The 27,339-nt window shown below is 39.3% G+C and overlaps 1 protein-coding gene across 2 annotated transcripts in view; it reads right to left on the bottom strand.

Moving 5' to 3' along the window:
• Positions 1–26,356, bottom strand: part of trabd2b (TraB domain containing 2B) — a 54,477-nt gene extending 28,121 nt beyond the window's left edge. Inside the window, exons 1-2 of one of the 2 annotated variants that reach the window (XM_084390219.1) lie at positions 25,855–26,356; positions 22,395–22,961 (exon numbers count right to left, since the gene is read on the bottom strand). In XM_084390219.1, the coding sequence (XP_084246345.1) occupies positions 22,395–22,961; positions 25,855–25,965 (678 nt within the window). In that variant the 5' untranslated portion in view covers positions 25,966–26,356. Of the gene's footprint in view, positions 1–22,394; positions 22,965–25,854 lie in introns of both variants that reach the window. The other variant, XM_084390218.1, reaches the window with a different exon arrangement.
• Between the last annotated feature and the right edge of the window lie 983 nt (positions 26,357–27,339).

The following is a 27,339-nucleotide window of genomic DNA, read 5'->3' as shown; positions in this document are numbered from 1 at the left end:
CTTTGTATGTTACTAATTATTCAGAATATGCATAAGTCCACAAACATTATTTTTGAATGAAAGCTGCTGGTACATAATTCTATATTTTTGTATGAAAGCTGTTTGTGATTTTGCTACAGCAAAATGTTTATTTATTTTTTGTCTGAAGGATTATATTGCTCATTGCACATAACAGGGGGATGTTGGTTTGAAGCCTGTTATTTTATTCAGAATATTAGAGATTCAGAATATGCTGAAGTTTGTATTCATTGACTACAAGTGCTGCTAGTACAGGCACACATTTCTTTTCCTGTTGGTTCTTTGCAATGTTGGGACATATATATGCTGGCAAATGTAACCTTACAGTTGACTTGCCAAATCACTTCCATTTGTTTTATTAATAAAAGACATTGGAAGTAAATTCTTTATGGGTCATTATAAATACTTTGCTTTAAAAGTACCAAGTAGTCACACACACAAAAAAGATGCATCGTTAATCGTTTTAGCATCGCATCGCAGCCCTCTGAATCGTAATCGAATCGACGATCGGGCCAAAAACCTATAGGACTAGTTCACAAATAATCCAAAACACCCGAAAATTTCGCTAAACGACAAGCAAATCTGGGGCATGCATTTTGTCCGCCTTGAGCCAAGGATTCCAACGATAGAATAAACTTGAGCCATTTCGTACTTTTGACCGCTGTAGCGCCCCCGTCAGGCCGATCAGGGCGAGCCTTGGTGACGTTGTTGGCGGTGTGAGTTCTACCAGCCCTCAAAGTTTCAAGTCTCTACAACTTACAGTTTGGTCTGCCCAATCACTTTTAGAGGAGAATGCTGATCCTTAGAAAATTTAACAATAACAATAGGGTTTCAGTAGCCTAGAAATCTAGACGCACCCTAGCGGCAGCTAAATTTATTTTGCAGCCAGGGTAGTCTAGCAACTCTCCGTTGACTTTCGGAGCTGTAAAAACCTAAATTGGGTCAGGCCAATCACATCGTGTATAGAGTAGGCGGGGCGGGCTTAACATAATGACGACAGAGTTGTGACGGTTCCTTGCTACTTGAAATGGCTGAAGAATGGCTGCTGCTGCTGGCGAACAGTCTTTCGAATCGGCTTTGGCCGCGACTCTGGAGGACTTGGAGTTAAGTTTTTCTTTGAGAAAAGAGCAAAGAACGGCACTTAAGTCATTCTTAAAAAAGGAAGATGTGGTCGTAGTTTTGCCGGCCAGATTCAAAAGTTGAATCTATCAACTAACGTTAGCTCCGCTGTTGGGAAAACGCTCTGGTTGGTTGAAGCGCTGTCCTATTGCGTGCCGAGGGAATTTGAAAGACAGCCGTTTATCCCGCCCCTCGGATTGAGCCGTGTCTATGGTGAGTTGCCAGACCTAACATCTTGATGTAGGTCTGGCTTGCCTGGCTAGGGTTTCAGCGCTATGCTGAAAATTTTATTTTATTTAATGTAAAGCCCAATAGAGTGATCACGATGCAGACGTGAAGAGAAGGGCCCCAAAAAGTCCTCACTACTCAAATATGTTGTCACCGATATATACTGAAACCTGTAGAACAACAGGTTTGGGATTTCACTATTTGAGATGTTCATAAATCTGCCAAATCATATTTTGCTTTAAATCTAATGATTTCTACTGTAAGGCTTAGGATTAGGTGTATAGTAAATCATTTTTTTGAACATGAAAACCATTGCATCTATGAGAAGTCTTCACTGAAACAGCTTCAAAGGTTTGTGTGTGAGGTGCATGCCGGCTCGGGCCGCCTTCTCAGACAAAGAATACATCATGTCAGCTCTTTCCCTCTCCTCCACACCCATCACTACACAGAGCGAGGGAGCGGGTAGCTTGGCAGAGGAGGGTGTGAATTAGAAGCAGATGAAGACGGGGAGTCACAGCCAGTGTTTCGCCAGGAACGAGAGCATTTTTACTCTCTCAGAGACCCACATCCCAGAACACATACAGAAATAGACACACACACATAGACAGACAGTGCTTCCGTTTCTACAGCTGGCTGGATCCTTATCTTAGAGAGGGAAATGGAAAGAGGGATAAGACCGACATACACAGACAGACAGACGACAGGATGAACTCAAGGAAAAAGAGCCAGAGAGAGCCAGGCAGACAGACCCACACACACAAACAGAGCGAGCGCCTCTTCGACTATGTGCTGGTCTTAATTAGAAAGTGGGATCCAAAGTTTCTACCTCTTTCTCCCTCTCTATCCCCTTTTCCTTTCTTAGTGTCTTTCTCTCATACTTTCTCTAGCCCATGCCCAAGTCTCCAAACCAAAGAGACGTTTATTACTTTACAAGAATGTTCCACAGGTGAGGGCAAGGCCAATTTGTAAATAAGACACTGGGCAACTTGCAAAGTGAAACGTGCCAAACTGCAGAGATCGCAGCTATATTCGCATCCATTTAAGTCTTGTTTCATTTTAGTCTTCATTAGCCTGTCATAACATTATTTATTTTTATATTTATGTGTAATTTTTTCTTTTTTAATCACTTTGAGTCTGATGCAAGGTTTTTGGAGGACTCCGTTTAGATTATATTCAGGGGTTTGTTCCTCTTGGGGATCCTCATTGGGATTTGCAGTGTACAGAGTGTTGTTAGAGGATAAGATTGTGAGATTATATGTTTCTGACTTTGTTAAAGAAATAGAATATCAAAATGTGAAAATTCAGTTTTTTATTACCCTCATGTAATTTCAAGCACATGACTTTTTTTTTTTTTCTGTGGAACAAAAGAAGTGCTGAATGTATGCAGTGACCAACAACGTGAGGATGAGTAAATGTATGTAACATACACTAACGTTCAAAGGTTTGAAGTCTCTTTGTAGATTTTTTTAAAAGAAATTAATACTTTTATTCAGAAAGATCTATTTCAAATGTAAGAAATGCTGTTGTTTTAAACTTTCTATCACAGAATTCATCAAAGAATCCTGAAAAAAAAATTATCATGGTTTCTACAAAAATATTAAGCAGCACAAACTCTTTCAACTGGGATATTAACAAGAAATGAAGAAGAAACATATTAAGGATCATGTGAAACTGAAGACTGGAGTAATGATGCTGAAAATGTTTGCCATCACAAGAATTTCACAAGAATTTTACTGTATTTTTGATCAATTAAATGCAGCCTTGGTCAGCATAAGTGACTTCTTTCAAAAACACTAACATTGAACAAAAGCATTAGTTGTGGTGGTCCTGTAAATTGCACACTGTTTCGTGCGTGCCAGTAATTCTAGCTGAACTTTATATGTGTTTTCCGGCGTAATTAGCAGCTTTCATATCATTCATATGATGTATTTAGTTAGTTTCTAGTCCAACAGCTCAGAGCTGATTTCATTTCTTTTGTATATTTACAGCTGTAGTTGTTTTCCTTGAATGTTTTATTGTTTTGTTGTGCGTTTGTAGTTGTGTGTGTGTTTTATGGTGGTTTGTGTGTACGTGCATGTCTGTTTGTTTGCCTTCCAGTAGTAGCATGCATTTGGCAACCTTTGGTCTTTTGCTAAAATTACAACAGCATTTGGTTTACTACATTCTGTATCTGTTTGTGTGTGTGTGTGTGTGTGTGTGTTTCCTTTGTGGCTCTTTGCTTTGAAAAACAAACATTTTATTATTTCATTAGATCCTTTAATAATGTGCAGCATTAGGAAAAACAGGGATCTGGGATTTGGTTTCCTGGTAGTACTAACTAAAAATAAGGGTTGTTTTTTTGTCTTGTGCACATGATGGGCCAGCAACCAATCACAAACAATCCTGTCTTCCAGCTCCTGCCAGCGACCAATCACAAACCAATCTCTGCCTCGGCTAACTGAACCCTTGGAAAACAAAAACCTATTTTGCGAGCATAAACACAAAGGTGTTCTGATAAATGTAAGCTAACTTTGACTGATAGTCATTTGTACTACAAAGAGCATACAAAAACACTACACACACCTGTGCTTACTCACATATGTGGCAAATTTGGATGGTAAAACCCTGGGAAAAAAGTGCTGATGTTAATGGAACAGCAGGGAGAGGGAAAGTTTTGCACCATATTTTAACCAATAAACACAAAAAGCACACGTACACACTCACAACTCACCAGAGAGAGTATATATATATCTAGCGTGATACACCAAAAAAGTACTAGTGCTTTAAAAACACATATATATGACACTTTTTGCAAATAAATAATATATATATTTAGAATTTCTTTTGAAATAATGAGTGGTGCTTACTGCTTCGTTTGAGTTGCTGGGACGTTGCTGTGCGATTGCTGTGTTGCCTCTAGGTAATTGGTTACTGGCTTAAGTCAAAAGATTTCACTCCCAAGTCTCTATGATATAATAGACCCTAAATATGGCTCGGGTCCTTCCATCAAGTAAGTCTATGGGATTTTTCCACCCATTTAATTGTCCATCACGCAAAATCGTAAATCTGATTGCTTAGAAAAGTAATAGCACACCTCTCTTCAACAAACCACATGATTTGAGGTATCATTCAGGACAAACTACATGCCAAAGATTTGTCCAAATCCCAAACCTTAAGAATGAGCAACAGTACTAATGATGATCGTCTTAGCAAGCACCACTAATTCTAAGCGTGATCAGACTTTTAAACAGCCTTTTAATCTTGAAAATGTTTTAACAGTCACAGATTGATTCATCCATAGTGCCATTAATGTGAATCAATCTAGTTAATAAAGCTTGATAAGTTGTGATGGAGCAGGTGAGGAAGAGGGTAATTTTGTGGTAGCCCTAAACGTTCCTTCTGCTGGACCAGCTGTGAGCAGTAAATCCAGCGGTGCCGCCAGGCTGATCTCAGCTGACTTAATTCAACGAGTCGTCCTTTTCCTGCTCTGGACAACACGGCCTCCCATCACATTAGGGCTGTACTGAGGCCTCATGGGAATGCATACAATGGAGCTCTTTTATTGGACTCTCAACTACTATTCTTTCCCTCTCACTCTGAGTTTCTCTTACTTTACCTCTCTAATTTTTGTTCATAAATTTGAATGGGGCCGCTCTGTTTGGGAGCCGAGGACTTTGTGCTGGGTAAAGCTGGTTTAAAGTCTCCTGTTTCTGTAATAGATGTTGCTGATTAAGTCTTTAGGGGACCAGGCAGAGTCTTTTGCAGCTGTGTGAGGTGTGCACATGTGTGTGAGGGGATATGCAGTGGATGTAGCAACCGTTATAACTGCATTGGGGGTTATAGAAATGAGAAAGTTCCTAATCTTTCGGGCAATTAATGATATGCTGCAATGAATGCTATGAAAAGTACTGAAAGAAAAATCACCTATACAGTAATTAATATTCATGAGCCTGGCTGATGATAAGGTTTATAAAATTTCCCGGTTTGCAATATGAGCCTGGAGTAAATAATTTTTTAAGTGACTTATTGTAGTCCAGTTTTAAATGCCATATCTGAGACTGACACACTCAGATTGGCCGTTCTGTGACCCTACATTTATCTGTTGTTCAGATCTCTCTGTGGGACTCGAGGCACTGTCTGGTTTGGCTATGCCCCAGGTCATTTAACCTTTTCTCTTTCTCTATCTCTATCAGTCTTGTACTTAAATACAGTTCATTTCATTCACTCACTAACAGTGTGTACAGATGTATGCAAGCATAAAATCTGTGTGCAAACATTTTCAAACAGAAACTTATTTACAAAAATGTATATGTATGTCAGGGGTGTGTATGTTTTTTGCCTCCTCAAAAAAATAGGATGAGTAAATAATCCCTATTACAAAAATAAAACAACGCAAATATTACAAAATGTGACATTAAAAAGTGTATAAATCACTACTTTTTTTCTAAAGTAACACTGTCCATCAGCAACACCAGCAGGTAAAGCTACTAGATTTTACAGGCTACTGCGGGACGCCGCGTCTCTCGTGCCTCCTCTGAGCCCATTGACTTTTAACAGACCCCCTAAAGTTTGCAGTGGGTTTAGTGCGGGGTAATTGAGAATGAATGGGGGAAAGTTACGTGAGAGGAGGCAATGCCTCCACTGCGCTAAGATTAGATGTGATCGGTTATGATTGGTTCACATGATAAATCTCGCCTCTTGTTTTCGTGTGTGTTCCACATCCGCGAATCAGTCTCAATTAACAAAATGATGGCGCAAATGGAAAGACTAATTAAAAATGAAGTAAACAGCCCATGTTGTGTGTTCATGTTTTATGGAGACTTTCCATAGACATAATGATTTTTATACTGTACAAACTGTATATTCTATCCCCTTACACTAACCCTACCCCAAAACCTACCCATCACAGAAAACTTTCTGCATTTTTACATTTTCAAAAAACATAGTTTAGGATGATTTATAAGCTGTTTTTGAAATTGTCCAGGCAAACCATACACACACACACAGAGAGAGAGACACAGACACGCACACACAACTATTAAAAATATTGGGGTAATTCATATTTTTTATTAATACTTTTACTCAGCAAGGATGCATTTGGCTGGAAAGTGATGGTAAAGATATTTATGATATTACAAATTCTGTTTCAAATAAATGCTGTTCTTTTGAACTTTCTGTTCATCAAAGTATCCTTTTAAAAAAATATATATTGTTGTATGTTGAAAATTCAGCTTTACCATCACAGGAATAAAATACATTTGAAAATATACTAAAATAACTATTCTATTAAAATAAAATAAAAGTTATTTAAAATTGTAATAATATTTTAGAATACTACTTTTGTATTTTTTATTCAAATAATGGCAGCTTTGGTGAGCATAAAATACTTCTTTCATAAAAAATGAAATCTTACAATTTGAGGTTATACTGTGTATGTATGTACAGTATATGCTTTATATAGCTTAATCTGGGATAGGCTCTGAATAAACATTAAGTCAATGACAATATTTATGGTATGACTGCAGAGAATGCATCTTTAACATTGTGGTGAAATTCATTTGCTTCATGTTCTGACTCTTGTTGAAATTGTGTGAGAACCTTTCCTGCTGAAATAAGCAAGAACACTTGAAGGCAATTTATTAGTGAGTGAGTGAATATGAATGACTTTGACAGTGGCAAAGCTTCTACCTGAGTGTCTACAGTATGTCAGTGTGTATGACTCTGACACAAAGCTCGGTTTCACCCAAACCTTAGGACACAGTCATTTCTCATGAACCTTTTGTTTTTTTAAATTAATATTAGAATTGAAATAGACATTGGACTTTCGACTCATGCAGTTAAAGTCTTGAGTCCTGTGTTCTGCCTATTTCTATCAAAATGCTTGACAGACATCTCAGATTAAACTCTGTCAGAAGCACTTACGTTACGAGGAATGTGTTTTTTGTTTTTGTGTTTGAGAAGAGAGCGATAGCAGCTCTCATCTTTCAGTCGAGCCACTGCTCTTGTTTCATTTAGTAACAGATGCTTCGGGTGAGTGGTTGTGGTTTTGGTATCTTTTGGCGTGTATGTGTGTGGTGTGCTGTGCCTCCTAGACACAAACTAACCACATTTTTATCGCTGTGTGCGCATACATCAGTGCCTTTTATTTATTCAAAATGGGAATGGCAGAACGAGAAGAACCATTTCAGCAAAAATAAGTCTCAGTTCACCGCAAACACAGACACACTCATACTCTTGGCTGTGTGAGGAAATGCTTCATTTTCAAGGCCTTTCCACATAGGTTACAGGCAGTGAGTTGTTCACCCCACAAACAGTGTGAAACCAGAATCCTTGAGAAGAGAGGATGAGCTCTTTGGGTTATTTCAGGTCACACCAGACCCAGAGCGCACACACACACACACACACACACACACACACACAAACTGCTGAAGGCTGCAGGGGACATTTATAGGTGTCAATTAGACAGACCACAACACACACATAATAAAGTCCGGTTTGTGGGCAGTCCAGCAGTGCCCGTGAGTCAAAGCACAGCTTCAAAGGTAGCCTTGAACACCATTTTCAGAGAACATTTAGACTTCTCTGTCTGTACATTTAAACAAACTCAAGACAGCTTTCCACAGTGTGGTAACTGAACCCACACACCTAGAACACAGAACCGGATCAAACGGCTTAATGGCATATACAGTAAAGCTGAGATATGCTGGTTTGGCAGACAGGTTTGGGCTTGGGTTTTAGAAAGGATAACATTACGTTTGAATTCTTATACGATTTTAGTATCTCTCCCATTTATGAGACATTTCATGATTCACACTGTATTTGTATCACAAACAAATTTTCCGTACTGTTTTTTCCTCTCAACTCATCCGCCATATTGGATTTTCTTTTTTATTGATTTTATTGCATTGAGCATGCAACACATTCTAGGATTGCTTTTTCTTCTAAGAGTATGCCATGGAATATATTTTAGTAGGCAACGTAATTAGGCTGCTTGCCTTTTGCAACAACCCTCACATCAGAAGCACACCATTTATTATTTTCACAGCGTATATAGGGTTCACAGGGTATCAAAATGCTTGTTACGAGGTTCAGATTGCAGGACACTGATGAGATCAACACTTGTGCAGAACAAGACACAGAGTATTACACAAAAGTAATACATAAAAGTATATAAAGAATTAAAATATAAATCTCCTATTTTTTTAATAAGAGAAGACTAGCAGACTGTAACGTGCTTGTAGAGCAACAATGATGTCTACAAATGCTGTCTAGTTAGGCAGCTCACTTGGTTTTGGTCAGCGCTGATGTGTTTCTTCCTCCGACCAGAGCGGGGACCGGGACACATGGTTATCATTGAAGAGGATTGTGGATTCCTTTCATCCGGGGGTGACTGTCTGTTTCCTAAACCCCGCTCTGACCTCCCTTACCTTTATCTCTCCCTGTCTCTCTCTCCTCCTTTCTCTCTCCATTTTCACCCGCTCTCATCTGCTTCTCATCCGTGAGTGAAAGTGAATCGAGGGGTTTGGAATCAGAGCATGTGTAATGTATGTCGATGCTGGACTGTAAACCGTTTTCCCATGTACAAGTGGAGGTTATCTATTCCCATAATACGAAACAACGATACATTATCTGCTGTAGACAATAAGCCAATAGATACACATGGATCACCAGTTCAAACAGTGGTTTGTCAGAGTAAATGTGTGGGGAAAAAAAAACAAATGGAGATTTGACGGGGCAGCCTGCCATTTCAAAACACACATACAGACAGTCTGTAAGGCTGTCAGTGCCTGTTAGGCTTGGCATCCTGATTAACAGGCGGTTTGGATCCACTTTCAGAAGACCTTTTCCCCTCCACTCCTCTCCCATTCACAGACAGAGAGTGAGAGAGGAGGATTATGGGAAAGTCTGAAAGGCTTAGATATACTTTTTTTTTTTTTTTTTTTTGCTTTAACTCTGAGGATTTTAAAAAAGTGAGCAATTCATAAAAAAAATTTAAAAAATAATTTAGCAGTTCCAACAGTATTCGTTATCGGACAATATTAGAGATTGTTTTATTTATTGTTATTTAAATGTGCATGCTCATTTCTCCTATTTTAAAAATTTAGATTACCTTTGCCATTATCTAACACTGACTTAATTTTTTTAAACTTATATTTAAATACCACTTTTAAATGTATTATTTAGCAAATCTCAATAGAATATCTATTTTTATACTGTATATTACAATGTTGTGATGCATAAACTCGCATTTAAAAAACGTTGTGTGTTTCAAGTTTAATTTATTTAGACAAAATAGTATAGAATTTTAATCTTATTGTTTCAACCAGAAGTTTAATATCAGGGCATCACTACTTTAATTTTCACTCTTTGAAACTAAATCCTAAGGGAATGGAGCTGATAATGAGTATTTATTTGTGTTTAGGAGTTCTGAGACTTAAGACTAAACCAAAAGATCCCTGTGAGTCATTAAATCCACAGTAACATCAGCCTTAAAACTGACCCAGATCACACACTCAGCCAATAATGACAGAGCCTCAATGCAGAATCAGATCGTCCTGATGATGTCTATCACCACATTAAACATTTTTTCACCATAATAAACAAAAAAGGCAAGAACGTTTTCCTTGGATGCAACGTGTCCTACAGAGACCAGTCGGCTAAAGGTGCTCTTTCTCTCTCGCTCTAACCATCTCCCGTTCACCCTCAGAGGAAAATCATTAGCTCCTACTTTTCCTCCATGGATAATGTGTTTCAAATGACTCCTTGCATCTCTTTCATCCCTCTTTGTCTCTCTCCTTTGGGGCAGGGTGCCTCTTGAAGGGCTTGTTTGGAGAGGGATGTTTCCTCCTGAGTTTGGCCAGGGCCCATGGCAGGTTCGAGAGGGGCCCCTGCAGGCCTCTATTCTACAGGTTGATGGATGGCTGTTTCACCTTGGACAGCTCTAAGGGTGGGGGGGAAACGTTGCTGCTTTGTAACGCTGTAACGGGGCTCGTTCACCCCCCGAGACGGATGGCACTCCAAATAGAGTGAGCGGCAGGGGGCCATGTGGCTTGGTAAGTTAACAAGCTCATGTGTGCTTTTCTCGCAATATACGGATCGCTGTCACACTCGACCTCTACACAGCGGGGTCACGGCTTCTGTAGAACGCAAGGTGGGAGGGGGTCTGCATTTGGCCGGTAAAGACATTATAGGAGAGAATGCTCACACATGCATAGAAACCCCCTGGTATATAGGTCTCTTTTTAACCCTTTCGTACATTTTAACCCCTTTCTTAGTTCCTTGAGCCCACTGAAAAAAGGTTGTGCTTTAAAGACTACAACTAAACTAGAAACACCATGGGTATACCTGATAAAGTGTATACCTTGAACTGATGTTGGGTCAAAAGTGTTTGTTATTTGGCTAATATACATCCACATGGCTCAATCAACCAGATTTTAGAGCTGGAACTTATCCAGTGATATTTAACCGAACATTTTGTGTTCAAAATACTGAAGCAATAGCACAAGCTATCAGTAGCACCTGTGATACGTTGTCAATTACCACAGAAAAAAACATTTTAGTTTATAACAGTGATGTTTACAGTAATTTATATACAGTGGAATTCCTTTCCTTGTGTAGTATCCAAAAACCATGTGCAAAACTTTTACTTTTAAGGCTACAGCAGTTTGCCATTGGGGCAGCACCCTCAAAAGGTCCACCTTTATAACTTAACTACACTTAGTTTTAGTACCCTAATGTACAATTTTTACTCATTAACACACATAATGTTTGTTTTGGGGCTTTACTTTAGAGTATTTTTTAACATTTATCCTAGCGGAAAGCCTTCCACCTTAGACTTCTATTGTGAGTACCGTAAAATGATTTTTAGTTACTGAGGGACGGGTCCAAGTTATTTTTTGTGTTATTCGACAGCATGACAGCAATGCTGTTGATAGAGATTCGCTTATTTTGAACCAAGAACATTCCTTTAACTTCTCCTCTCCAAAGTGTAGTCAATCGTATACCTTATCTTCTCCGTAGTGACCTGTTTCACCCTCCTCTGACCTGTTTTTAGGAATTTGCTGGGGAATTTACAGCAGTCGTGGCTGTATACAGCAGGCCAGCTGACACAGAGAGTGTCTTAAGCACACAGATATACAAACACGGGAAACATTTGTGCATGCTGAGTGGTATAACTGCCATTCAAAGCTGTGGATACACAGAGGTCATCTCAGGGCTGAAGTCAAAGGTGCTGAAATATGTAAATCTTGGGCTGAAAAGCCTGAATATCTGTAATTGCTTCAGCTGGTGGGCCGAACGTGGTGCTGTAATAACAGACTCCCAGGAATCACAACAATGTCCCAATATTTCTCCACACTGGTGTTTTTAAACTCTCAGCTAATTTCTCTCAGCATTATTCCAGCAAAAACACATTATACCATTAATTGAACCTCTCCAAGATGTTTTTTAAACCTTTCAAGTCATTTTTGGCTGCCTTTATGTGTAGATCTAACTGAATCCAACAAGCGTTGATGGTGGTAAAATTCAGGATTAGTGGACACCAAGGAAAGATGACGTGTTCGGCTCAGTCATGGATGGTTGGAAAGACCCTTCCCCGCTCTGTCGACACTCTCTTCCCATCTCCAGTTCTCCATCGTGCTAAATGCCTCTCCTGTTAGCAGGCATTAAAAAGCCATTCACACCGCAGCCATGTGCTTGAGTTGGCCGGCATAATAGCCGAGCTACGTCTGGAAGGTGTCCGTTATTCTCTCAATCATTTATTTTCTCCATCTCCCTTAGCTTTTGGCACGCCAACAGCGTTCGGTCTCTCTAGACTGGTGCTCAAAGCCGCTCAGACACGGCAGATAGTCTCTCATGCAGCTTTTTTTTTTTGCTTAAAACACAGAGAAATGGCTGTTATGACTGTTACCTGTGAGAGCCGGAACAGAGAAACGTGATTTATGCGTTTGAAAGCGAAAGGATTTGCTAATGCATGTCGATCGAATATCATGGCAAGCCACGGAAAAGCGCTCTCTGGCACGGACGAGTGCCTGAAGCCATATTTTTCATATTAGAGGTTCTGTACAGTTGCCTTGTGGTGCACATATCCGCTGGCACCCTGCTTGGGGGACGATCAAGCCTCGCAGGAGCTGTTCTCATACTGCGATGCCCATCTGACCATCATCATAATCAAATACACTGCACATGGGCCCTGTGAATGATCCAGTGTAGCAGTGCGGGCTGAACTGGGGGCATTTTGGAAAGTCAGGGAGGGGTTAAGAGCTTGATGGGTGGGATAGAGATGCTGTAGTGCAAGTCTCTTTTTCTCTCGCTCACTCAACCTCCTCCCTTGGGCAGGTGGTCTGGCCGAAAACTGACAAGGGCATCAGAAACCAATTACCCAGACTGCTTACACACAGGCTTTTCGCTGCCAAACCAAACTATGCTATCTGAATAGGCCTGCGTGTTCACTCCCAGCCGAACCCCCCTTTCTCTCTTTCTCGGTGTCCAGCTCTCAGAAGAAAGAATGTGAGATGGTACCTTATTATTCCCCTGTTCCCAATCGTTATGTTTTTTTTCTCATTTTCATTCATCGCTGACGTTGCGTCAAATATCCATTTAAAAGTTATAAACACAATTAAGCTGTATTTATAAAATCATGGTGTATTAATGAGTGTTTTCCTTTTCTTTCTTTCTTTCTTTCTTTCTTTCTTTCTTTCTTTCTTTCTTTCTTTCTTTCTTTCTTTCAGTGTTGTTTTAGGATCATTTATATACTGTTATAGTATTTATTAATATTTGGAATTTGCTTTTATTTTGTAAAAGTTTCAGTTTTCATTTTTTAATTTGTAATAGCATTTTTAAATATATTTTTTTTACTTTATTAAATTCATAATTTTAGCTTTAATTTATATTTACTTCAGTTTTTATTTTACTGTATTAAATTAAGAACCTCAACTTAAAATTTGATTTCAGTTAACTGCCGAAGTAACATTTCTAGGTTTTTTTTATTCTTAGTTTATATATAGCCTATAGTATTATATTATATATATATACACTGTAAAAAAAAAAAAAGTTGAGAAAACTTATATTTAGATTTTGAAAAGATATTTTTGAGTTTTCTCAACTTATGTGTTTGAGTTATCTCAACTTTTCTCAACTTTTTTCATGTTAAATAGTTGAATAAACTTTAAAAACTGAGTTTGTCATACAAAACGTAAGTTGGATTTTTTACAGTGTAGTCGGTAGTGCACAAGAGGCCCAAAAAACTTGTCCTCTCTCACTGTGACTCAGAAAACCTGAGATTTCTCTCACTCGTTCTCTCTCTCCTCCTGTCTTCCTGTTTTTCTGTCTGGAGGGTGTAATTTCAGATGCCCATCATCATCTCCCATGGTAACTGGTTCCTGAGGAACCAAAGCTGGAATCGTTAAGCAAATTTGATTTCTCAACTCATTTGCCTTCTATAAACGTTGCCATGTGTTTGATATTACATATAAGCTGTTCCAGTGGGTGCAGAGGGAAAGCTGAGAAAGGAGAGAGGTGGAGAACAGGAATCGGAACATTAAATGGCAGGTGAAATTGAGCGAGATCTGAGGCGGAGGAAAAACAGAGAAGATGAGAAGAACGATATGCCAAAACATCACTTTTCTTGGCCATAAATAGGGAAAAAGACAAAACATCAATTCTTTCAATCAGTCTGTTATTACATGTGCAAAACAAGAGCATCCGAATGTTGAAAGTTCAACCAGCAGACAACCGTGATAGAAAACAACACCATGTCCCAACTCTACAACGAGACTTAAACAATGCAACATTGAGTGGCTAACCAGAATCTCTCTGTAGGCTGAATCAAAAGTATATTGTTTCTGGAAAAAAAGATTGTAAAAACACTCAAGTATTTAACTCAAGGACAGCCTGAAGGTTGGACAATTTTGTGCATTGTAAGGAATGTAGGCAAAGGAAAATTACTACCTTTTAAAATTAAAAACTATGTCAATGACTTTATCAATGTCCAAAAATGCAATTTAAAAAAATTGCATTTAAAATATATTCAAATAGAAAACTTGTAATAATATTTTACAATATTACTATTTTTACTGTATTTTTGATTAAATTAATGCAGCCTTGTTGAGCATAAGAGACTACTTTTAAAAACATTTAAAAAAAAATGTATGTTTCTAAACTTTTGACAGGTACTTTAAATGAAGACAGAATTACATTTGTAATGCTTTGTAGGGAGCATTATAAGCACTAAATGAGGTTATGTAGGGGTGAGAGTGAGAGCAGGGATTGGGTTTATAATATTTAAGAATAAAGGAGAGGGGATAAAATGAGACTGGTTGATGATCTGTCAGTAACAGATATGTGTCACTGTTTCCCCTTTGATGTCACTGGCTCTAAAGTATTAGCGCAGTGCAGAAACCTAATATTGTGCTAATCTGGACCTATCTGCTGTCATCTTAGATGGACTAGGGGGGATAAAGCCCTCCAAATGCCATAACCAAGTACTGTAGATGTAGTTTCTTCCCCATGTAGCTATATATAAACAGCCACGAACAGTGAGCACTGCATCATATCCCTGTTTTATTGATGAACTGGGACTGAATTTGCCTGATCTCATTCTGATCTCGTTAAAAAAATGGATGGAATGATATACAATCTTTCCCATCATGCCTCTCTCAAGAGCAGAATGGTGATAACTTTGCATCTGAGTATGAGACCTTGTTAATATCACTGAAGCCTGTCTGCACCCCTCAGGCGCTGAAGATCAGGGGTTGTTCAGACTCTGAGCCTGCAGAGGTTACAGTGACAAAGTGAGGTTTTGAGGGGAAGAGGTTGACAGGGAATCAGAGGATTTATGTGCACGCCTGTAAAACTTTACGAGAGGAGCCGCATTTCTAGCGATCCAGCGGGCACTATTCACAACAGTCCCGACCCGGTGGGGGCGAGCTATGAAAACTTTGTCTGAGGCGGAGGTGGAAATGATAAAAGAAGAAGAGAGATGTTTTAGTCAGTGGCTAGCAGCATCTGTTCAAACAATAGCAGCCTGACAGAAGCTGTATGGTTCAAAACTGTCCATAAGGAAAATGAATATTGTGATTAGGGCAGTGGTTCTCAATTCCAGTCCTCGGGACCACTTGCTCTGCACATTTTGTACGTCTCTCTTATCTGACACACTCAGTTCAGTTCATGGAGTTTCTCCTAATGAGCTGATGATCTGGTTCAGGTGTGTTAAATAAGGGAGACATACAAAATGTGCAGAGCAGCGGGTCCCGAGGACTGGAATTGAGAACCACTGGATTAGGGCAATGATTCTTACTCTGCATGCACGTGCCTGCTTGTCCAGGGGTCACAGAAGTGGCCCTATTCCCATCTTTACTCATCTCGTGGGGTTTGTGCTGACATGTACGGGCAGGACCCAGAGGAGTGTTTTAGGGAGAGTACGGATCGTGTTAGAGCAGAGGTCAACAAGAGGCTGCTCATGTGTGCTGTGAACCTGATAAGATTCAGAAAAAGACCATAGAACCAAACATGGAGGGTCTCTGGATTAAAGAGTTTTCAAAATACATTTACCTTCTGTGATGACAGATTCCTGAAACTGAATATTCTGAACTTAACATTATTATATTCAATAATTATTATATATTAAATTCAAATAATGTATTTTATCTATTAAGATTTATTGGATGAGGTTGAAATGTGACAATATATATATATATAACACACACATACACACTACCATTTAATGTAGTGTAATTTTTTTAAAGAAGTCTCCTATGCTCACCAATCCTGATGAACATTTGCATAGAAAAAGTAGCTGTTTTCTATGTGAATATATTTTCAAATGTAATATATACTTGTGATGGCAGAGCTGAATTTTGTATAAAGTAATGTTCAATTTCTCATTTAGTGTCTTTCAGTTCATGTACTTTCAAATGTGATGAAGTCGACCACACAAGTGGATTTCCTCTAGTTTTGTGTCTGTGTGTGTACATGACAAAAATGTTTCAGTCTCATTTCAATCTTCTTTGTTCCACTAACAAAAGCACTGCTGGAAAGTTTCCTCATATTTCTGAAAGGGTGCCATGTTTGTGGTCAGTCGCCTCAGAAATCTTTCCTATGAAGAGGGAACACTCTCCAAACCTGTTGACCGTTTGAAGGGTGTTTGTAGTGTGTTATCTGATTTAACTCTGTTACGCCCATTGGTTGTATTTGTGTGTGTGTTTTTCTTTTTTTTTTGTAAAATAGACCTTGTTCTCACTGATAGGTAAGACAGCCGGTGGGAGACCTTTTGCGTGACGTTAGGTCATTAAAGCAAAGATGAAATGACTGTTCCATTCTCAAGGAGGAATGCAGTGAAGATGATGAAGAGAAAGGAAAAGAAAGGTGGATCTTGGCACTGGGATCACAGCTGTGTGGAATAGCACTCTGTCTTGTGCATTCCCAGCTGTTGGGAGCTCATAGCACGATCTATCCCCAATGTGCAGAATTCATTAGCGCTGGAATACTGTAGCACAACAGACTTTCATTCAGGCCATTCATTCAGTCATTGAGATGTTTCATGGATCACTAACAATAGACTGATTTACTGATGCATTAACAGCATTGATACAAAGAACGTCTGACTGCATGAATCATTAAATATCAGAAATCACTGATCACAGATCAGGCAATGGAATGAACATGGTTACTTATATGTTGTGACATTACTGTCAGGTCCATTTCTTACAGTGAAAGTCTGTTTGCAAAGTTTGCGCCGAAATTGCAACTGATTTACCTAAGCCTCACAGTGAAATGTACTAAACAAATAAACAAAGCTCTACTGAGACATTCACATAGTTGAAAATATAAAACCACTTTGTACCTCTTTTCTCTCTCTTTCTCACTAACGCGCCAGTGGGCCGGGCAAAAGATACGATGATGTAGAAGTAGGCATTGTTTTTATTCTGCTGAGGCAGTCTTTCGTCACACTATTACGTCACAATGTGACAAAATTCCAAACAAGTCATTTTCTAAGCTTGGATTCAATAAAAGCTGTTTTTGGACTAGGTTTTGAGTTCTAAAACTTACAGGATGTTTTTAGAGCACAATGACCGTATATGTCGAGGAAAGGAAATTTGATTTCTCAATTCATGACCACTTTAATAGACTTCTATCAAGCACATAATAGCAATCTTACCAAAACGAAACGTATGAACTGTAGTATACACTCGCAGACACACATCTTTTGCTATTGAGTCCAAATTCATTTTACGCATTAACATTATCCACTTCTATTTTCAACTTGACAGAAAGCAGAAAAAGCCACAGGACAGGATGTTTGTGGGACACAAACTCCAGTGTGTACTTCATGGATAATTACCTCTGCGAGGAAGGGCGCACCCTCAGCACAGACACAGAGTTGGCCTTGCTGACCACTGCTTCCTCGCTGTGTGTGTGTCACACTTTGGGGAAAGATGGCACTTTGATGTAGGTAACTACCTCCTATTTGATGAAAGTAAACATTCACGGTATCCATGGCTTGGCTTTTCCACTTCAGTGATTTCCACAGCAAGCCTCCTTTTCAGGCCAATACATAATTGTTTAAGTGGTCCTGGACAGCAGGGGACAATTTAGTCATTAGAAAGGCCAATTAAGTAATTAGGCCAGCGGTTTGACTGCCGCGTGTACGCTTACAGGCCCCGCAGATTGCCTGATTTGGCTTCGGTGCCACTTCTATGCACATTTGCTCTTGATATCATTGAAAGCTTAAGTCCCCTAGTGGACATTCTCCAAATGGAAATTGCATTTCTTTAAGAGCATGATGGGTAATTGAGAAAATTAAGTCGTGGATATACAAACAGAGGTCATTCCTGAGTCAAAAGTATTTATGAAATAGAGAGTGCCAGAATCTTGGGTAATATTTAAAGACATGCTTAAACATCAGCCAATCAGCCACACGAAAACACCAAGCTCCAATACCATCTTGAAACAATGAGGAAAGAATTTGATGATAACATCTTTGCTTCCACCAGACTGAAGCTCATGTGTTCACATTCCCATATTCTGATATTCTAATTCTCCATTTATTCTAATTCCATTATGCTGACATTAAAATTCCACTCTTTGCAGGTAGAGTGTCACAGAGGTGTGCAAAATGCCTCCACGAAGAGGACGAGGGAAAAAAAGAGAGAGGCAATGAGAATATTTTGGGCTAGGAGGTTATCCAGCAGGAGCAGAGAGGTGGCTGCTTTTTCCATCACGCCGTTGCTCATGCCAGCAGATCATAGCGCCCAGTTCTTACACATGAGACCTGGAATGTAAATATTTAAATGCAGCAAAAGTCAGATTCTCCTTAATTCTATCATTTAAATATGCATTATTTATCCGAAGTCCATCAGATGATGACAGCATGGAGTATTGAGTAAATATTTGTAGCACAATGCTGATTATAAACTCTTTTGAATGGCCAGTTGACCATTTGCAAAATTTATGATGGAAATTTTACACACATTTTCCATCATGGTGTCATTCCTAATAACATTTCTAATTAAGCAGTAAGAATACAAGCTGAACACTGAACACTGAATGGCTGTGATTCGGGTGCTTGCTTATGATGTTCTTCATTTTTAAGTTGCTAGTTTCAAAGAAGTCTATTCAAGGCTGTATTTCTTTGATTAAAATGCAGGGAAAACATGATATTGTGAATATTACAATTTAAAATAGCTATTTGAATATATTTATTTGAATATATTTAAAAAATATATATATACAGTATTATAAAATAATGATATTAAACATATATTTTCAGCAGCCATTACTCCAATCTTCAGTATCACACGATCCTTTAGAATGCCGCCTTGCTGAATAAAAGTATTAAATTATTTTTTATAAAAATCTTACTATAACACCAAACGTTTGAACAAGAACAAGTTTTTGAACAAATTAATACAAGGTAACTGACATTTCATTCACAATATGGCTGGCCATGTTTATTTTTGCGCCGCCAACAAAAATACTTTAGCTTATACAGTTGGAATTCTCTGTAGCAAACACAGAGAAGCAGTGATACAAACAAATTAGTGGACTGGAATTAATTGCTGTATAATAATATGCTGAAAAGATCATGACAATTTCACAGTGAGTGTACAAACATTTCTGCTGTATTCAACCTATATATTTCTGTTAATCCCATTTTAACAGACTATATCCCTCCACGGTCCATCAACACTTTAGCACTTCTTCACAGCTGAAAACAGATGTGGCTTCTGCTAAAGTGTGAGATCCAACAACTTTATACTGTTAGTCTAAGTTTGCAGTGGGGTTTTCACTCCTTACGCAGAGCCTGAAATAGCCTTGTGACTTTCCCTTTCTGCTGGTCAGAATCACACAGAGACTCTAGTATACATGGGGTTGTCTGCATCGTCAGCAAGGCAGTGACTTTTGACCTCAGCCCTGACGAGATTGGCATATATATGACGTTTCTTGTACATTTTTTGTCTTCACCACAATTGTCAAATGCTAGCTAAGAAGTGACCTCAAAATGAATAAATAAGCACATGCATACATTGCTTTAGCATAGGCATGAGGCATTCAGTCCAGTGATGCATTATGGGAGCTTTTCTCACGAAACCAGAGATAAACAGCTTGTCCTCCACCCCTATGGACACCCTGTTCTGCTATTGCCTGGTGTATTCTGCATGCTTTAAGCTTTAAGTAAGTGTGTGTTGCTTCCTGTCATGCCCAGCTGTCTGTGTTCATCCATGTTTGCGAAGCTAGAGATGAACCATGCGCTCCATGCGGCTTTTGAAACTCACCACTCCTGCTTCAAGGAGAAAGCCAAACCCTCCCCAATGCTCTTCAACTCCCCCCTGCACTCCATCCGAGAGCCAGACATGGATCTGTGCCAGGCCAGGCAAACCGCTCTATCCTCCAGGCATCACACCCCATTATCCCCCAAGGAACCACATCAGCACTGAGATGGGACCTGTTTTTCTGTAGCACCTTTCAAGCTCAAAGCACTTCCTGAGCTCTTGGCGACGATTCCCAGCGTCGGGAACAGAGAGGTAAAAGGTCAGGCTAACTGCTTTAACCTAAGGTAAAGGCCAAGGAGGTTAATGTCAGTGACAACTGATGACTCACACCACAAAGCCCCAAGAAAGAGCGCACTGCAAGATTGAGGATATCGTAGGCAGTTACTTTTATTGGGAGCGATTAATACGCCGGCTAGCGGCATTTGGAAGCATTCCCAACTCTGATCTCCCACAATCCCGTGGCTCATGTTTCAGATTAAGCCTCGCAGCGACACCACAGCCTACACATCATCCAACCCCTTCCTTCTTGCCTCCACGCATGATCTTGCCGTCTGACCTCACTCCTGCTTGAGCGTTCCAGGCGAGCACAGCGCTCAAATTATCCCTCAGATTCTAATACAGCATAATCATTTGCCTGTCATTTTCATTTCATGCTCTTTACTTCTTCTGGGACTATTTTTGGGTGGAAAGCTGTAGGAAATTCAGATGTTCAAAAGCTTGCTGATTAGCCCTGTGATTAAAATGGATCGCTGGCTGAGCCTTCGCCAGAATCTAAAGCAGAGACTTCTACAGTCATTAAGAGCACTTTGTAACAGTTCACATTGCAGTGCCTAACTCCATCTGCTCTGCCCATTCTGATCACATTTAGTGTACGAACACAATTCGCTGAAAAGTAAACTCATACTCAAAGAAATATTTGATGCAATAAATATCCAAACCCAAAAGCCGTTCAGCCTGAAAGCATTATTTTGCTGCTACATTAAATACGATTTTTCGACTTGCTCAGCCTGGGAATGAGAGTGGTATTTTGACCTCTCCCAGATTAAAGACGAGAGTGCCGTCACCCTTAGCTGGGTCTACATTTCCCACGATTCCTTACAGGGGTGCGCTGTATGGCGGGCCCTGAAGGCATGTTCTTTTTTGACAGCATAGTTAGGAGGTGCTGATGAAAGTGGAGAGGCTACGTTGCCCCTGTACCCTCTCAAATTAGCACAGGAGCCCTGTTGCCTGTCACACGGGGGCCCCGACTCACAGATTCAGTTGCAGTGTGAGCGTTTATGACTGTGTTGCTGCCACTGATGCAGGTTTTGTGGTGCTGAGGTTGCGGATGTATATATTTTTTATGTATATATGTGTCACACAAGGAACAAAAACTCTCTCTGCCGTGTTGAATTTGTGGATGTGAATTTTTTATATATATATTTTATTTTTTTATTTTTTTATGTGCGTGTGTGTGTGTACTTGTACAACTATCTTTGTGAGGACCAGATTGAGTTTTAGACCATTGGAGTGAGGACAAAGAGAGTAAAGTGAGGACATTTTGGCCGGTCCTCACTTTCTGAGACCCCTTTAAAGGCCTGTTTGAGGGTCAAGACTTGGTTTTAGGGATAAAGTTAAAATTAGGTTAAGGGTAGGTTTAGGGTAAGGGTTCGGGTTATAGGCACTTAGTTGTGATGGGTAAGGTTAGGGTAAGCGGCTAGAGATTGCATTGTGTCAATGAATGTCCTCATAAAGATAGATGTACAAGAATGTGTGTGTGTGTGTGTGGCAAGCAAAAACTGTCTGCCTGTTTAATATAACTCCTACGCTCTATACATATTTCTGACCCACTTCTTCAGTGCAGAAATAAAAGCTGGATACCCTCCACCTGCATATCATCAAGCAATTAGGTAAGTTTCTCCATCTTTCACTCTAATGTTACATTCGACATGCAGCAATAGGATAATCAAGACGTGTCAGATGACAGCGCGACCCCACAGGCAGCCAGAGTCATTCTCTTTCCTCCCTCTATACCTCATAAATATTATTCAGCATTGATTTCCACACCAATCTATCAACCTGACAGCTGCTCTCCCTCCCCCTCTGATTTAACTTCAGTGGCTTCAGACTTTTTTTTGTCAGACTTTTATCTCATTTCCTCCCTGCTCTGGTCTGTCGGTGGACATTCATAATCACTTAATCCATAACAACACCTTTTTTTTTTTTTTACCACCGGATCTCCCATGCACACTTGCCAAAACACACACACAGGCCTCTCTGTCTGGTTGCCTGCTCACTGACCTGTGAGAAGTTCAGTCCATTCAGGGGATGACACTGTTCCTCCACCCTCTCCACAGCACCTGTCTGCTTCCCGAGACGCTCTGCCTCCTGCGCCATGAACAAATCGAGCACCGGAGTTCCCCTCGACCGCACATCTGCTTCAGTCAGAGAGTTCACCATCAGCATCACCCATACAGGCCTCTTGCGTTCCCAGTTCCCCGCAATGGCATTGAAGAGGTAGTCAGCATAAAGTCCACGGCCACGCTGATCTGCCGTCATCCAGAAGGGCATCATGTGTTTGACGTAGTCCAGGTGGCGCTTGAGGCGACGGTAGAGGTCGCGCGGCAGTAACGTCTGGAGGTTTTCTCCGTTGGGCAGAAGCTGGCAGCTGGTGAGTTTTGAGATGGTTAGAGGATTTGTGAGGTCCAGTTCAAAGAATACATTGGTGCTGGTCTGGAAGGCCTGTTTCGAATTCTCAGGGATGTAGTCCCAGACTCGAGTGTAGGGGACGTGGATTGTCCCGAACAAATAGGACGGAGGGTAAGGAGGAGGCCGTTTCACAGTCCACAGGAAGGAGTTCATGTCTTTCTGCTTTATAAAGAGAAAAGGAATAGAGAAGAGATTTTAGGGTAATTAAAACATTGGACTGACACAAACACATCAAGGTTATTTCCTTTAACTCGAATAGCTATATATTTAGAAAAGTAGCCTATATATTTTAATTTGATTATAATTTTTAAAAATCTTAATACATTTTTTAACTGCATGAATCAAAGTAAACCACACTGATGAAGTATTGGACACTGATCTTAACTGGATTCCACAGAGTAAGACATTAACATGCATTAACTTTTTCCTTATTCACAGTCAAACTGAGAGAAAAAAAGCACCGTATAGTAGCTGTATCACAGGAGTTGGTTCATGCCAGTGCACTGATAGAGCTGGCGTATTAAATCTGGGGTGGAAATGTTTAACTGGGGTTCTTAGTTTACAGTGTGCCTCTCCTCGTAAAAAGGGCCTTTACACTCCGCAGAGCTGCAAACCTCTTCTGTTCTGCACCCTCTGAAACTCTCAAGTATTTACTAGTTTCTGAGGCTGTCAATAGCAGTGCCCTCGTAAAATGTAACCTTCAATGAACAACTCACGCTTAAACGGTCAATCTTTAATTTGAATGAATTGTTCATCCACCTCAGATCAGGAGAGAGCAGTTTAGAGTTTATTAACCACTAGTCAGAGCTGATGGTAATGAGAGCAGAAAGAACTGCAAGTGATGTTTGACTATATTTTTTGAAGGTCCCCCTTCCCCAGGTATCTTATACTTGCACATAACTCTTTTTTTCTTTTTGACTGGATCTATTAAGTAGGCCTACATTACGAAATGCAATTCATACAGAAATGACTTGGATACACCTCTTCTATTATTTCTGAATTAGACATTTTAATATTTTTATGAGGGTGTTATGCTGAAAGCCATTTTGGTGTCATGTGACAAAAACACCTTAAGACCCCCATGTCATAACATTTGTTTTACCTTTTTATAAAAATTGATCAAATCAAATAGAGTAAATGTAAGCAACTCTCCATGCTGAAAAAATATGATATATAATGATTTTTTTATATATTTTTTATTATGATTAAGCTATGTGTAGCCTACATAAAATATTTCAGTACTGTTTACTTGGTGACGTGATATTTTAGGGTCATGAAATCAACATATATAAAAAAAATGGTCTAAATGTTTTTTCAAAAATGTATGAAACCAATATAAATGCGAATGCATTTCTAAGAACTTTCATGTTTTAATCTTATCTTTTAAAAAATTTAATCTGATATCCTTATTGTTGTTAGTGTTGCTAATGTGCCTTGGTTGTCAGCATTTATTTAGCTATTCCTTTATTCCTTCTTTTCTAGGTCTTCACGCCTGAAGTCCTTGTTCGTAAATGGCCACGTGCGACGGCTCGTCTTTGTATTAGCCTAATGGACACCTGTGAAAATGACTCGAACACTGACCAGCTTTACTGGAGAGAAGCTTATACTAAAGTAATATATTGTGTATTAGCCGGTCACATTTGCAGACCCTCTGCTCTGTTTTATAGAGTAATTTCTTAACCAAAAACAGGCCTCGCAGTACTCGCGCATTATGAATTACATAAAGAATGCACAGGTCATGTCCTGGACAATGGGGCCATTAATGATATAAATCTCCAGGAAAAGATAAACATTAATTGTCAAAACAAATAGAGAGGTAAATTGGCAGAACGTTTGCGTGCATAATGCATTCATTTTCGGATTAGTAGCCTATATTTAACAAAGTCTGTTGCACTTTAGCCTAAATATAGGCTACTCAAACTCTATTGAATGTGCGAATATCTATTAAGATTTGGGATAGTCAATATGTTTAAAGGAATATAATGCATCATCTTTCCTTATGATTTCCATCTCGACCGATGAGGAATTCTCTCCTCGACACACTGCATGGCTCAGATGAAAGCGAGACATTAATTGCGTTAAACAGACTCGCGCACTTGCCAAATCATAATGAAGTAAATATGCTCGATAACTACTTTAACAGTTCTCGTCTCACGCACTGAAACTTGATCAGTTTATGGGGGTCAGTGATTTTTTCCCATATAAATGCATTTGAAGTCTATTCACCCGTGGGCTTCCCCTTTTTCCTTTGACACATAAACTGGCATTGCACTGGCAAGAGTTTAACGGTATTTCACTTGGCACAAAATTTCATTTTTCAGGCCCAGATTTCTACGAGTATATGACAAGAAGTGACACGCGGTTGGCTGGACGCCACTAAAATAATTGTTTTAAAACAATAAATTCCTATGGCTCAATTATTAACTGGAATGCAATAAATATAATAATAATAATATACAAATAATTGTTTCTATTGCGATTTATATGATAACTATTTTATTTTTAAATATTATATAGGCATATGCTATATTTGATGTTGTTAATAATACGAAGAGGAACAATATCGTGCAGAATAATTAAATAATAAGAAACGAAGATCACTTTAATCTAGTAGCAAAAGTTTTATGTTAAAATAAATAAAATTAAAAAATCATATTTTAGTGCCCAGATATAATTTTAGTTTGAGAAAAAGATCGTACAGATAAAACAAATGCATCTATTTTTAAATCATTCAATTGTCTTTCATTTTATTCAACTAAAAAAACGCAAACTGAACTTCTATTAAACATAGGCCTACACGCATTCTAATAATTTTGATTTAGCCTAGTGTCTTGACAATCTGGAGAAAAAAAGAAAGAAAAAAAATCAATTGTTGATAATAAAAGCACCTCTTTAAAATAGCCCACATCAGCAGCGGAGAAGATCAAACAGCGAATCAATCTGTTTATAATATCATTCAAGATAGATCTTAACATGTCATTTACGAGGATCTCCAAAGGTGCGTGCATTGCGCGCGAAGCAACTGCAGAAAGCGCGTTTGAGACAAACTCACCGATACGGGCTTGTCACATTGCCGCGTGCTCTCGTGCGTGTCCCGGGTTGAGCCCACTTGAAAGAAAGCGCATAAAGTTACCAACCATCGTAGTCCCGAGTGACAGTTCATTTCGAGATGAGAGGGCACAGGACACCTCACGTTTGCCTCAGCTCCGTTACCTCTGTTGTTTACAAGTTTTTCCTGGTTTCACAGCACAAATTAAGTGTTTTACGCCGGTTACGATAATGAGCTCACATTTGCCGTCTCGAAAGGGAAGCATTCTGCCACTCCGCCATTCTACTGCCCCAGACTATCAAAGAGATTCGCGTTGTCTCCTGTCTCTCTCTCTATCTCTATCTCTCTCTCTCTTTCGTTCTCTCTCTCTCTCTCTCTGTCCAGTTGCCCAGCTGTGGAGAGCACTAAACTCTGCGCTGCGCCCCTCAAGTTTCCAGCTTAACTGCGCCGAGAACGTGAAACGCCTTGAATGTTTCCCCCTCTGCTTGTTTTACAAGAGGAGGGGAGAACAGGTTCTTTCAGAGGACGCGAGTGTGTAGCATTTCGACGGTCATGGAACAGAGCATTGATCTTTAGCCTGTAGCTATATTGAAAATATTGCATTTTTCATTAGATGAATGTAGACTTTTCATTAGATGGATGTGCATGAATCGAAGTAAACCCCATAAAAATCCTGTTAAATCTGCTGTGAAACGGACAGCTCTTGACGCCAGAAATTCACCTGACGACGTTTCGGTCATGACGGAAGAAGTTTTGTGCTGTAGCTTTTAATTTGCAATTTCATACAGCTATATCATCTACTACTGCGGTATAATGTTAATATTCCTGGCTGACTTGGATTACTAAAATCTGCTTTGTACCTTAAAATATAACCACCATAATTTTACAAACAGCACTGTCTCATGCCACGTGATGAACAATGAGGCTACTATTAAATGTATGGACAGTTAGCACAGTGTTACACAAAATACCATCCAGGGTAACACACATGACAGTAAAAGCATTAACTAAACAACAAACGTGTTACACCCTAATGTGCATAACTGATTTCAAAAAGTAAATTTAAGTATTTAGATAAACCGAATGTAATGTATAGGGACTCATGGGAATGCCTTTTTTAATTGATACGCTTTTCACCGTGTTTCACTGTAAATCTTGTATGTTTCTGAAAAATACATTTTAATATTAGCCTACTCTAAATATGCATGTATTATCTTGTTAGATATAGATTTGCACTGTAAAGTAGGCCTGTCAGCTATATTAATTCATACTTTTTACTTTCATCACATTTTTAAATATCGTTAGCCTCATAGCAAAAAGTCATATTTCAATGTTTTTGGAAAACAAGACAGTGGTAGGACAGTAAAGTTAGGCAGATATCACAATTTGGCCAAAAAATGACTTAGGCAATTATGCTATGAGGCTAACGATATGTTACAGTGAAATTGCATTTATCTATTAATCTATCTGCTTTTTCTGTTAAAACTG

Source organism: Rutilus rutilus (assembly GCF_951802725.1).
Source record: "Rutilus rutilus genome assembly, chromosome: 19".
Lineage (NCBI taxonomy): Eukaryota > Metazoa > Chordata > Actinopteri > Cypriniformes > Leuciscidae > Rutilus > Rutilus rutilus.
Note: the sequence above shows the minus strand (reverse complement) of the source record. Positions and strands in the feature narration are given on the sequence as shown.